The sequence below is a fragment of the Podarcis raffonei genome, chromosome 5, assembly GCF_027172205.1.
Source record: "Podarcis raffonei isolate rPodRaf1 chromosome 5, rPodRaf1.pri, whole genome shotgun sequence".
NCBI classification, from domain to species: domain Eukaryota; kingdom Metazoa; phylum Chordata; class Lepidosauria; order Squamata; family Lacertidae; genus Podarcis; species Podarcis raffonei.
Window position 1 is genome coordinate 32,804,445 of NC_070606.1, and position 12,875 is coordinate 32,817,319.

A 12,875-nucleotide genomic window follows, 5' to 3' on the forward strand; every position below is an offset into this window, starting at 1 on the left:
GTGAGCTCCTGTTGCTCAGTCCGTGCTCCTGCCAACCTAGAAGTTCGAAAGCACCTCAAAGTGCAAGTAGATCAATAGGTACCGCTCTGGCGGGAAGGTAAACAGCGTTTCCGTGTGCTGCTCTGGTTCGCCAGAAGCGGCTTAGTCATGCTGGCCACATGACCCAGAAGCTGTACGCCGGCTCCCTCGGCCAGTAAAGCGAGATGAGCGCCGCAACCCCAGAGTTGGCCATGACTGAACCTAATGGTCAGGGGTCCCTTTACCTTTACTATTTGCCTTTTAAGCTGATTGAAGAGGGAGAACTAAAAGGGGTTCACTACCCTCTCTGCAATTTGGCAGGCAACTATTTTATTATGAAAGTAGAAGTGACCCTAGGAAAACTACTTGCAAAATATCCCAAAACCCTGTGTGGGAAATGTACAGGAGGAGTAAGGAGGAATGCTTCAGCTTTGGCTATCCTGCACTGAACACGGAGTTGCACTTCGTGACTTTCAAGGTCCTTTTCTGTCCTATAATTCTATGTGGATGGTATTGGTTGCCAGTTGGGTACTTCTTATATGGAACAGTAGTTTCAATTGCACAGGTTTGACATCACAACAACCTGGACACAGAACTCCAAAGTCATTTCCACTGCAAATAAGGATTTGAGACAAAGTGCATCTAAAGGATCATTTTCTAATCGCTATTCAGTTATATTTCATGATGATAAAACAAAGACCTGCCTTCATATAAATTTGGAGGGGAAGATGTAACACTGTAGAATTTATTTTTTTAAACGTTCGCATTCGTGAATTCCGCTTATAACACTTAAGGCAACCGTTGGTTGTTGGAAATTATTTTGTCGGAATGGTTTTTATGATCTGAGCATAACTTGATTCATTTTGATTCATTAATTTTATCGTTCTAATATTTTGGAGTTTGCTCATGCTAAATGTTAATGAACCTGAAGATAAAGACTGCAACCGACACAGTGAACTAATTGCAATTTCCTCTATTTCTTAAAGTCTATTTCTCAAACAACCATCTGAATTGGATCCATCTGAATTTAATAGTCTTCTTGGAGGAACTAAAATAAACCAATGAGTAAGAACTTCTGTGGAAGAAGAAGTTCCTCCGAAGACAGGAGAGTTAGAAGTCCAAGTTAGGTGTTGTTTACTGGACTCAAACGCATTGCAGACAAGGAACAAATGTTGACTTGTCACAGTTGCAGAAACTTTGTTCTTGGGGTGGGGAAAGCAGCAACATAGGCTAATACTTAAGATTCTTTTCAAATACCTCACTTCTTTTGCTTACAGCAAAAACACCAGCCAATTATGAACACATATTTTTAGGCCAAGTTTCAGTCGCTTTGCTATTCCAAATGACTTTTCTTCTACAAAAAAAAATCTCAGATTGCACAATCACAAATACAAAGGCGTGGAGTTAAAACAGTCTATAGTTTTACCTTGCCTTACAGGAACCTAGAATTTGGAAATCACGGACTTCCGGGTTAGCGCCATCGGCTAATGGTGGATTCCCTCCGAGCTCCGGAGGGAATCGGCTCCGCAGGATCCGGGTCTTGCCGCTGCAGCGACGCAGGGACCCTCAGAAATCACAGGCGCTGAAGCCTGTGAACTTGGTGACTCGGAGGGCACCATTTGCGCCCCCCTGACCCGCGAAGGAGCCTTTTTAAAGGCTTCGAAACGGGGGACGGGATGAGCGGCGCGGTGCTGAGAGTCGACTGCTTCTCCTGCGGAGTGAAGCCGCATGCCATGGTCGGAGAGCGCTGACTTCTTCTTGTGAACAATTCGACTCTAAATGTAACAACCCGTGAGTAATACGGAAATTGGATTTGTAAAGGGGGAAAAAAATTTGAATTAGGCACGATCAGGGAAGGCGCAAATAGGAAGTCCGTCTCCCCGTCTTATAAATAATCTAAAGCAAGGACTAGCTAACTAAGGTCGAGATAATTTCTTCTTCTTTATTGGGTAAAAGACATTAATTTCACGATTTGGCAGTATAAGTAATTTCACTGGAGGATAAGAGCTAATTTTGAGAGCTGAAGTGCCACTCCCCCGGACCCGGGAGTGATCCGCGAGAGAGCCTGTTGAGGAGATATAGAAGAGTTTGACAGCTGTCAAATTAGCTGTCAAGAAGGAAAAAGAGAACTTTGTTTCTGCTATCTCTGCTGGATATATTTGCTATAATTTGGTTATATTTTGTTGAAAACAAGGAAGAACTGATACAAACTAACTTGATTTTTGGATTTGAACTGGAAGGAAGATAAAGTAACCAAAATCCCTCTAGAGGGGATTTTGGGACATTACAAGAATGGCTGAAGGAGGAAAAATTCAAGCTAAATTGGACAGAGTGTTTCTTCTCTTGGGAAAGTTACAAGGCCAAATTGATGTTTTGGCTACAAATGTTGCAACTCTGGACTTAACAGTAAACAAATCCATTGAATTTGATAAGGACTTGACTCATGAAGTCCATGCAGCTGGACAAGAAGAGAAACTTGAAAGATTTGAGAGTTTGGAGAAAGAGACATATGTTGTTTCTGAGGAAAAGGAAGGAGGAGATGTAATGTTGCAGATGACGAAGGAGAGCCAGAGGCCTGACATGATGGCTACAAAGGAAAATAAGTACTGGATGATGAAAAACTGTTTTGAATTGAAGATTGAAGAATGGAGAGATCTCCTTATGTGGAGATCTGAAGACCTATGGATTACAAATTTGATTAAGGTGAAAGTTGGAGCTTTTGGGACATTTGGACTTAAAAGGAGTAAGAAACAAGATTCAGGCTCCACTTTTAAGTATGGAGGTCTGGCTGGAAGAAATATGGACCCTATCGGGACAGAGCTTCTCCGAGATCTGGTGTTTAATATTAAGGACTACCAAAAAAACCGGCAGAGAGGAATTGAGAGAGAATTAAGAGCCTCGGACGTGAGGTCTCCAGGCTGATAGTAGACTAAGACTGATGGACATTTGTTGGGGATTGAAACCGGGAAAGGGGGGGGGTGGGAATCCAAAGGGTGCAGAATAATAATCTGTTTTTTTTTTATTTTGTTTTGTTATTAGTATGAAAATTGGGGAATTCGTGGAAGGGAATTTGGGTCGACTTTAGGAAAAAGTTTTAAGAATGAGCACTGATGTTTAAATACTGATGTTTATAAGTTAAAATTGGTTTTTTTTAAAAAAAAATATGAATTAAATATAACAAGGTCAAAAATTGGGGACAAGAACTTGTTGAATTAACAATTTGAATTGGAATATAAGAAGGGGAGGTGTGGGGAAGTCAGGGAAATATGTTATTGAAAATAAGGATTGTAAACTTTATGTGTTTTTAACTTTTTTGTTTTTTCTTTTTGATTTTTTAATGTATAAAGGTGGAAAAACTCAATAAATATCTTTTTTAAAAAAACAGAATTTGGAAATCACACGCTGAACTCTTATCAAATCCAGTGATGTGTTTTGTGTGCAAAATCCTTCCCGCTTTCCCTCCACCCTCTAGGGCAGGCATAGACAAAATCAGCCCTCTATATGTTTTGGGACTACAATTCCCATCATCCCTGACCACTGGTCCTGCTAGCTAGGGATCATGCGAGTTGTAGGCCAAAAACATCTGGAGGGCCGAGTTTGCCTATGCCTCCTTTAGGGCATAGCCACATGTTAGAAGGGGGCAAATGAGCTTCCCAACACACCAACCTCTCATCATGCCACTGCAGGGCAGATTGAATTTGTAGAGGAGAAACTGCAAGGGAAGTAATCCCCTTCCTCAACCACCAGTTTCCTCCTTGAAATCCCCCATTAAAAAAAACACTATTCCCCCTCCCACACCTATAAGACAGACTCCAGGACCAGAATGCAGAGCAGACCAACTTGTGGGAGTGGCACTTCCAGAGAAGAACTCTGGAATGGCAGTCACAAAAAATGGATTAAGCATCCCCTCTGTGGCTCCTCCTCTGCATGCCCCCCCCAATTCAATTCCAGGCCCTACATTCACGTGATTTTGGAAACCTCTTTGCAGATATAGTTTGCTGCACTGCCCTTCCTTTAAGTGCTCTCTTAAGACTGCAGTTTGAGCTTGTTGTTCTAAATTCTTGAATGTAGTGCAGACGGGTGCAGCTTGTCATCAGTCAAGTCATGTAAAATCCCATAGCTAATAGAGGCTCAATAAACCCACTTTTGATCCCTGACCAAGAATACAAAAATTGGGTGGCAAGGGGATAATCAAGCACCCAGAAGGTCACACTGCATAACTAAGGGGTTGCATTTAGCCCAGTTGGTTAGAGAATGTGCAAGTGTGAATTTGCGCCACCTCTATGCATGCATGGAAACCTGCACAAACAATTCAAAAGGATGAACTATACTTATGTCTGTCTTCTATCTTTCCTCTTAAAATCCCAACTTTCGTAAGCCTTTATAAAAACTTTAAGGGCAATCAGTAAAGGAAAAGCTCTTCAGAAGGTCATCAGACAATGCTTTTGAACTGGAAGGCTCTCTCCTGTGTCCACCAAACTGCACATACCTGATCGAGATAAATACAGTACCTTGCATACCTGCAGGACCAAAGTCTTGCCTGGTGAGGAACACAGCATGGTCGTGGTATTCTGCGTGTTCTGGGTCCGAGCGCTGCTGAGAATGGGCCCAGCGGCAGACCTGCTCCAGGCTCCGAGACGGGTTCCCTCGCTCTATTAAACTGATCGACTACAGGAAATGAGGAAATGAGAAATTCATTCAGGATGAGTGAGCCTGGCCAGAATTTAAAGTGGGGCTTCATAAAGTCTGTTTCAGAAACTCTAGTTCAAAAATCATACTCTTGAGTCAGAAATACGGCGTGAGGCTTGCAGCTGATTGGAAATTTGCCTTCTCATAATGAGTCAGCAGCTCAAAAATAAATGGAGACCTAAAAAGGCATTCTTCCATGAGTGACAAAACCCCGTAAAACAACTCAAAACATGCTGTTCTGTGGAGACAACTCCCTATAACATTTAGGCAGCTATCCTGTGGGCCGAATCCTGGAAGCCACAGCATTATCTCTCAACGTCAGTGCTATAGCTCTTGAAGCTGAGATGGGGAGATAAAAACTCTCAGCCTGTGACGACCAAAAAGCAACTGACCATCGTCATTCCAGGGCTGCAGCGCAGAGGGGCAGTAACTGCTTTTTACTCAGGAAAGCCCTCAGCTGCAAATATGATGTGTGTGTGTTTTGAGTTCTTCATGGGTGATGCATATGCTGTAGGTGGCCTGTAGGTGTGATGAGTAAACAAGTGAGCAGATGTGTGTGTGTGTGCACGAGTGCGCATGTGCACACACATGAACTCATGTGCAAGTATGCATTGGCCACACCCATATGGCCCTCAAAGAGGGGGCTGGCTATCTATGCAGCCCTTGGCCTAAAAAGGACTAGCCAACCTTGACTTAGATGGATGAACAGAAAATGAAGGAGATCAATTAAAAGACTGACAAGCCATCTCCACATTTATCAAGCCTTTCCGTAGCATCTGAGCCCTACGTTTGCTCAGTCCTCTCCTCTACTTTCTATTTTTAAGAATATGGATAACAGCCAACACATTAGATCCCCTACATGTGGCCTGAAGTGATAAGTTCCTCCAAGGCTACAACATGCCAGTTCTCTGAAAGTACAGATTTCTCTTAAATCTGTTGTTGTTCTCTCTACTGCCCTCTCTCTACCACCTCCCCAATGCCCACAATCTCTTATAGTCCACCCACCAGAGCAGGACTAGGGAATCTTTGGCCCTCCAGAAGTTGTTGGGACTACATCTCCCATCATCCTTGACCACTGGCCATGCTGGCTGAAGCTGATGGGTACTGCAGTCCAATAACACCTGTATGGCCAAAGGTTCTGCACCAATGTATACCCCATTATTTCTGGCACGAGCGATGTTAGCGCTTGGCCAATTAGAGAACAGCTAGTACAGAAAAACCATGTAAACTGGTTTGCAAACTTCTTACTTCCTCTGCCGAAAGCACAGGCCTGCACATATATTACGTTAGAAAGAAACACTACTAATATCTTACCTGTCTGTACCCCACCATGATCATTCTAACCAGCACAATGTTGATGTGGACCCCCAATGATTCATCGTGGTAAATCTCATCTACCTAGGGAGCCAGGGGGAGGGGGAGGGAATACCAAAAAAAGGCCACAGGTTAAAAAGTATGCATCACGTTCTGAGTATGAAGCATGCTTCAACCCTCACCTTGTTCATCCTCAAAGCAGCACAGTGATCATTACCTACAAACTCAGCTCCACTTTTGTAGAAAGCAACCCCCATTTCTACCTGAGGACTTCAAGAGGAGTTGCGGTTCTGACCTGGTTTCCCTTGGTCTGAATCTAGTTGAAAGGAGGGTGACTGGGGCCTTTGTGAGAGAAACTAATAGAACAAATGAGGCAGCAGCAAAGAGGCCACCCTAGGCTGAAAAGATATTAAGTGTTTTTCCGTCTCAGGACATGGTAGCTTGGTATCTTGCTACGCAAAGACACTTAAGGCTGCTTTGGCACATAAATACCAATAAAGAAATCACCCAATAATGGGCTCGTATGGGAAGAAGGGCAGGTTATAAATTTATTTCTACTACTACTCATAATAATATTAATGGCTTGTCCACCAATGGTGTCATGCAAAGTGGCATCTTGCACAGCAGAAAGGGTAATGTAGACCAGTGTTTCCCAAGCTTAGGTCTCCAGCTGTTTCTGGCCTACAGCTCCCATCACCCCTAGCTAGCAAGATCAGTGATTGAGGATGATGGGAATTGTAGTCCAAAAGCAGCTGGAGACACAAGCTTGGGACACACTGATGCAAATAAAGGGCACATTGTGAAAATATTATCCAAGAAACATTTTATGCATATGAGATACAAATAGGGCCCAGTCTTTATTCACTTACTTACACAAACACAAATTTTTGTACCACCTTCCAATAGAAATTTATGTGGTGGTTTACATCTTTCCACTTTTCACACTCACACACATGCAAAAAAATTCCTGCCATCGATCCTGGATCAAATGCTGAATGACTTGTATGCCGCCTCACCAAAGCTCTTTCCTCTTTCTGCTTCTTTCACTGCCCTCCCTGCCTCTTCTTCCCTGACCTGATACACATTTAGTATGTCTCTAAAGGAGTCCTCCATTTGTAAGCAGGAACCTAGCATGCACTGCGGGAATTGCAAAGGGAGAAAGGTGAGAATAATCTTCCATTAGCATCACTGGAGGAGGGAAAACCTGTTATATTAGAGCAGCGATAGTCAAAGCTGTGCCCTCCCCAAAGATTGTTGGATTCCAGCTCTGACCAGACCCATCCAGCATGGTCAATGGCCAGGGCTGATGGGAGTTGTAGTTCAACACCCTCTGGAGGACAACACATTGGCTACTCCCGAGTTGAAAGAGAACCTGCCCCGACTACCCTTGCATTAAGAATTTGTGCAATAAAGATTAGCCCTCCCTGTGCTAGACTTCATTCCCTTGTTGCCTATCTCAAAACACCCATGAAAATGTTTCTGAAAGATTACAGGAGGGATTGCTGTCTTCTACAGAAAAGGAAATCGAGATGTAGCAGGAGATAAATATTTAACAAACAAATACATTGGGGGGAAAAATATTCTCAGTAGCAACGTGTAAACTTTGCTAATCATTTCCCCTCTTTTCCTGTTCTGCCCCTCTGCTACAGTGCCAGGTGCTGAAGGAACATCTTCTTTTACCATAAAAGACCAATCTTGAATAAACAAAATGTTCAAATAAAGACAGAAAGCTAGATGGTGGCGATGATATCACCAAGTGGAACTGAGAACAGCTGGATTTCCCACTAGGAGTTCATCAGTCATGAAACATCCTGCAAACATTCAGCAGATTCAACGAATGGCCAAAGAGTGGGTGGAATTCATCCAGCTAAAAGGAAAACGTTCACATCCGAACACATTTGCACCTCACAGAGAAACTGGATGTCTACTAGTCATTTTGGAGTGAAAAGTCCAATGGAACATGAATCAGGTTCCCGAACCACCCCTCAACCCCATCACTCTATAAACAGCTGGTGGAATGGATGAGAAAGGGGAGAAATCTTTCCCTCTCTTCTCACATAAGGTAAAGGTAAAGGTACCCCTGACCATTAGGTCCAGTCGTGACCGACTCTAGGGTTGCGGCGCTCATCTCGCTCTATGGGCCGAGGGAGCCGGCGTTTGTCCTCAGACAGCTTCTGGGTCATGTGGCCAGCATGACTAAGCCGCTTCTGGTGAACCATAGAAGCGCACAGAAACGCCGTTTACCTTCCCGCCGGAGCGGTACATATTTATCTACTTGCACTTTGACATGCTTTCGAACTGCTAGGTTGGCAGGAGCAGGGACCGAGCAACAGGAGCTCACCCTGTCGCAGGGATTCGAACCACCGACCTTCTGATCAGCAAGTCCTAGGCTCTGTGGTTTAACCCACAGTGCCACCTGCATCCCTTCTCTTCTCACATACACATACGTAAATTATTTCCCTACATCAATTATTACCCTATTGCCCCACTCTTTGCCACACAGGGGGCACAGATCTGTTGCTCCTACAGTAATGCTGGCTAATACACCCACCCCATAAAATGTTTCATGTAGACTCCTCAAACCCCCATCCCCCTTTCCCACAATTGACCTTAAAAAATGTTCTGGGGCCTATAGCCATGGCTGAGGGGCAAGCAACACACACTGGGCAAATGAAGCCTACACTTCAGTTGCTAAGCACAGATCAGGTCCTCCTTAGACAACACTGAGGTAATACACATGCCCTGTAGGACCTCCTCCCAGTCTGTTCCCTTAGCTGTCTAAATGCAAACAGACAACAGAGAGTTCTAAACTGGCCCAATTTAGTAGGATTTTTTTTCCTTCCAAGACTACATGATATCATTATTTACTACCATATTGTAATGGTTATATGGGATTGCTCGTGTGTAAGTTGCCGCCACTCCTGGCTAGGTGGCCTGGTTAAACCTTTCCTGGCTGGACAGCCCTTCACTTTGTGGCTGTTCAGTCACTGGCAGAATCTGACAGTGGGCGTTTCTTAAACCTTTTCCAACATAAAAGTTGTTTGACGCCCAGTCTCCTCCTACTCTTCCTGCACGGAAGTCTTCTGCGCAGGGAGGGTGTGGGTAGCGGAGGACCTGTGCTCTCCCCGCTGGTGTCCAGTGAAGAGTCTCTGAGCCTGCTCTCTGCTTCCCCCATTGGCCCCCCTTCATCCCTGGTGTTGCGCTGATTTTCTTCCCCAACAGGAGACCTGCCTCTCTCCCTACTTGGCCCCTCTCCAGCATCGTCGTGGAGCCTCGCCTCCTCCTCTCGTTCCGATGGCAGTTCCCTGACACATATCATATGTAAAACAGAAATGGGGTTTTCTATTTTTGGGAAAGGAGTCACGCTTAATAACCAGCAAGCAAACAAGAGGATTTAAATATTTTCCAAGTATCTGAGACAGAGATATTTTCCCTGTACACTATCATAATTTCCCAAACTATGAATAAATATGTGAACTGGACGCATTTTGATGGTTGAAAAAGTATGCACAAAGCGGAAACCCAGAACCACAATCTTCCACACCCCCTCAGTACATATCAATATTAAAAAATCTAGAATAAAGTTCAGGCTCTAGCAGTCCTCTTGCTGAAAGGTCTTCAAACCCTAGGAAGGGCTCCATTTCCTATGCTACCTTAGCCAAACTCATCCATATCAAAGGAAGTGCCTCTGAGTACATAAATGGTGTAACAACCACTACCTCAGTACAATTCTGTAAGCTGTCCAGAGTGGCTGGGGAAACTCAGTCAGATGGGTGGGGTATAAATATAATAATAATAATAATAATAATAATAATAATAATAATAATAATAATAATAATACAGATGCACAGATCCAGAGAAGATGATGCATATGCACTCCTTGCTTCCTAGAATGGAAAATGCATGGACAAAAAAGGTGCATGAGTCCCACTGCTGGATCACTGCATCAGAAACTGGGACTGCACACACTGTTCCTGCAGAAACTGTTCCTGGCACTGCATTGGGAACTGTGTGTGCAACTCCGAGCAGATGGCCAGCTGTATCGGCTGAGACAGGACCAATTGTGATTTGGAGGGAGGGACGGAATCTAGACTCTCCATCTCTTCTTCCTCCAAAGGACTAGCACTGACAAAGCTGGCATTAAGCAGCCAACTGCTGTCTGTACCTAGATGCTAACAGGTGTGCCTTAAAGCAGCATGCGGGTAGTTGACAGCTCTGCTGACATCTTTCTGGGTTAGGGTTGGAGGTTGCAGCAGAAGATAGGCAGGAAGCAGTTCCTAAGGCATGTGAATCCTTCAGTAGCTACCCTGCAGCAGATGTTGTCGGACTCCAGTTCCCATCAGCCCCAGCCATATGGCAAATTGTCCGGGAAGAGAAGAGTTGTAGTCTAGCAACATCAGAAGGGCATCGCATTGCCTACCCCTTGCACATAGTTATAGAGAGAGAGTTAAGAATCCTGCTGAATAAAATCGGATACTTAGCAATAGAAAGCGTTAGCACAATGAGTCTGGCTACAATCAGTAATAACTATTAGCAGAAAACTATTAGCAGAAAAAGCATACGAGCAGCCTCCTTGCCTTGGAGATACAAATTTATTGTCTGTATGTAGAGCGGGAATGTCACTACCAAATATTTCACTAGCAATGAGCATGCCAGCTCGTCTCTGAACCAGGCAGAGCTGACCTGAAGTGCCTTCAGCATGACTTTGGCAGCTCACAAACAAAACCTCAAGAAAATGGGTTGGCCTCAGCCCAAGTCAAGGAAAGGGGGAAAAAATGAGGACTGAATGAGAGGGAAGACAGGAGAGAGAGAGTGCAAAACTATGTGCCTTTAAACATTAAGCAAAGCAAACACAAGTCAACTGCCAAGTGGAAGAACTTTGTCTTGCTCAGAATTGTTAAGCAAATTTCTTTCCTCACCTCTCCAAGGGGTTAAGTCATTTGTTGTACATGCACACCATCTGAATTCAGCCTGAAGCAGAGTTGGGTGGGTGAAACCAATCTATGCCTATTCTTCTCCCAGTTAATGGGAGAGATAGTTACGCACAGAGGAGAGATCGCAAAGTGTTCTGGAGTGTGGTCAAGCCAGCTCTAAGTGGAAGAGCAGAGCTGTTTGTGCTGGCAGCAACAAGTTGTACACTTGTTCCTAGTCCACCCAGATGAGATTTTTTACTGCTTGGAGGGGAGATTTAATATATCTGCTGCTATATGTAGACACAGGTAGCAAGGCAACATCTGCGTGTAACAAAGAACAGCTCCTTTTATTTTTAAAAGGGCCAGACATGGAAACAGATGGGGTGGAAACATCACTCTCGGGGCTTTTGAGACAGTTTGTGCATCCAGCGCTTCCAAGCTCCTGACAACGGAAGTGAGGTTTCTCAAAAGCAAGGGAAAGCCCTTTCTCATCCTAATTCTGAGTCACGGTTTCAGAAACATGAGAGAGAAACAAATTGATCTACACACAAAGAGGTGGACAGGGAACCACCAGTGAGTCTCCTAAGACTGTAGTCTGCCAAGGACCAAAAGGAAGTTTCGTTTTGGAGGCAAGGACTGGAACTTGCAGGTGGGCCTCAAGGAATGAAGTCATACTATCGATGGGTCTCTGCATTAGTCAAAATCCTCACATGGCATGTAGGTGTTGGGTAAGCAGGATCAGTGCAATGGACACACGGAAAGAGGGACGTTTAGAAGGTCTCCAAGAGCCACTGATCAGAAGGACACACCAATGTTATTAACTCCACCATCATCATGGGCACTGTCCATCTGTTCTGAAAATACGTTTCTAATCAGGTTCCACTGAGAAACAACACTTAATATATACATTAACTACCTAAATCATGATTACAGATTGCCTTCAAAGCAAGACAAGCTTGGTTTGAACTGGCTTTCTTATTAACCATGTTTAAGTTTCCTCTTGCAAAACAGCAAGTTGGAAGCCAGATATTGGCTGGAACCATGACAAGGGCAAATGGTTAAAGCAATGGCATAGAATAAATATGGAGGGTTGTTTTTTGTTTTTTTAAAAAATGGTTGAGGGTACTGCCAAATTCTACCCCAGATGTGATCTAGCATTATCTGGGGGTTTCTGGTCCTTTGGGGTCTTGATTTTGACAAGGACTGTCTGGAAGCTGCAGTGGGTCCCATCAAGTCCCTCTCTGCACCAGGTCCCACCAGGTCTGGGCTGAGCATTGAGCAGCTGAAACAAGGGAGAAAACAGTACCTCTGAAAGCAGTGCAACCAAGCATCAAAATGCAAATGACGTTAACTGTGTGACTAGCAACCACATCAGGAGCTTTGGAAATTTAATCCCAGGTACAAGTAAAAATAATAAGAATAATTTATTATTTATACCCTGCCCATCTGGCTGGGTTTCCCCAGCCAACCTGGGCGGCCTCCAACACAATATTAAAAACATCATAAAACATCAAACATTAAAAACCTCCCTGAACAGGACTGCCTTCAGATGTCTTCTAAAAGCCAGACAGTTGTTTATTTCCTTGACACCTGGTGGGAGGGCATTCCACAGGGTGGGCACCACCACCGAGAAGGCCCTCTGTCTGGTTCCCTGTATGCTCACTTTTCGCAGTGAGGGAACCACCAGAAGGCCCCTGGAGCTGGACCTCAGTGTCCGGGCTGAACGATGGGGGTGGAGATGCTCCTTCAAGTATACTGGGCCAAGACCGTTTAGGGCTTTAAAGGTCAGCACCAACACTTTGAATTGTGCTCAGAAACATACTGGGAGCCAGTGTAGGTCTTTCAGGATCGGTGTTATATGGTCACCAGTCTAGCTGCTCGGTTTAGGGCCCAATTTTCCTAGAAACAGTAGCATATGTGGAGGTGAGCTTTACCCCTTTC

At 44.3% G+C, this 12,875-nt stretch overlaps 1 protein-coding gene across 3 annotated transcripts in view; it reads right to left on the reverse strand.

Annotated features, from left to right (window-relative positions):
• Window positions 1-12,875, reverse strand: part of ADAMTS14 (ADAM metallopeptidase with thrombospondin type 1 motif 14) — a 78,904-nt gene that overhangs the window by 28,725 nt on the left and 37,304 nt on the right. For 2 of the 3 annotated variants that reach the window (XM_053388517.1, XM_053388519.1), the window contains exons 5-6: window positions 6,022-6,105; window positions 4,530-4,686 (exon numbers count right to left, since the gene is read on the reverse strand). In XM_053388517.1, the coding sequence (XP_053244492.1) occupies window positions 4,530-4,686; window positions 6,022-6,105 (241 nt within the window). The remainder of the gene's footprint in view (window positions 1-4,529; window positions 4,687-6,021; window positions 6,106-12,875) is intronic. The other variant, XM_053388518.1, reaches the window with a different exon arrangement.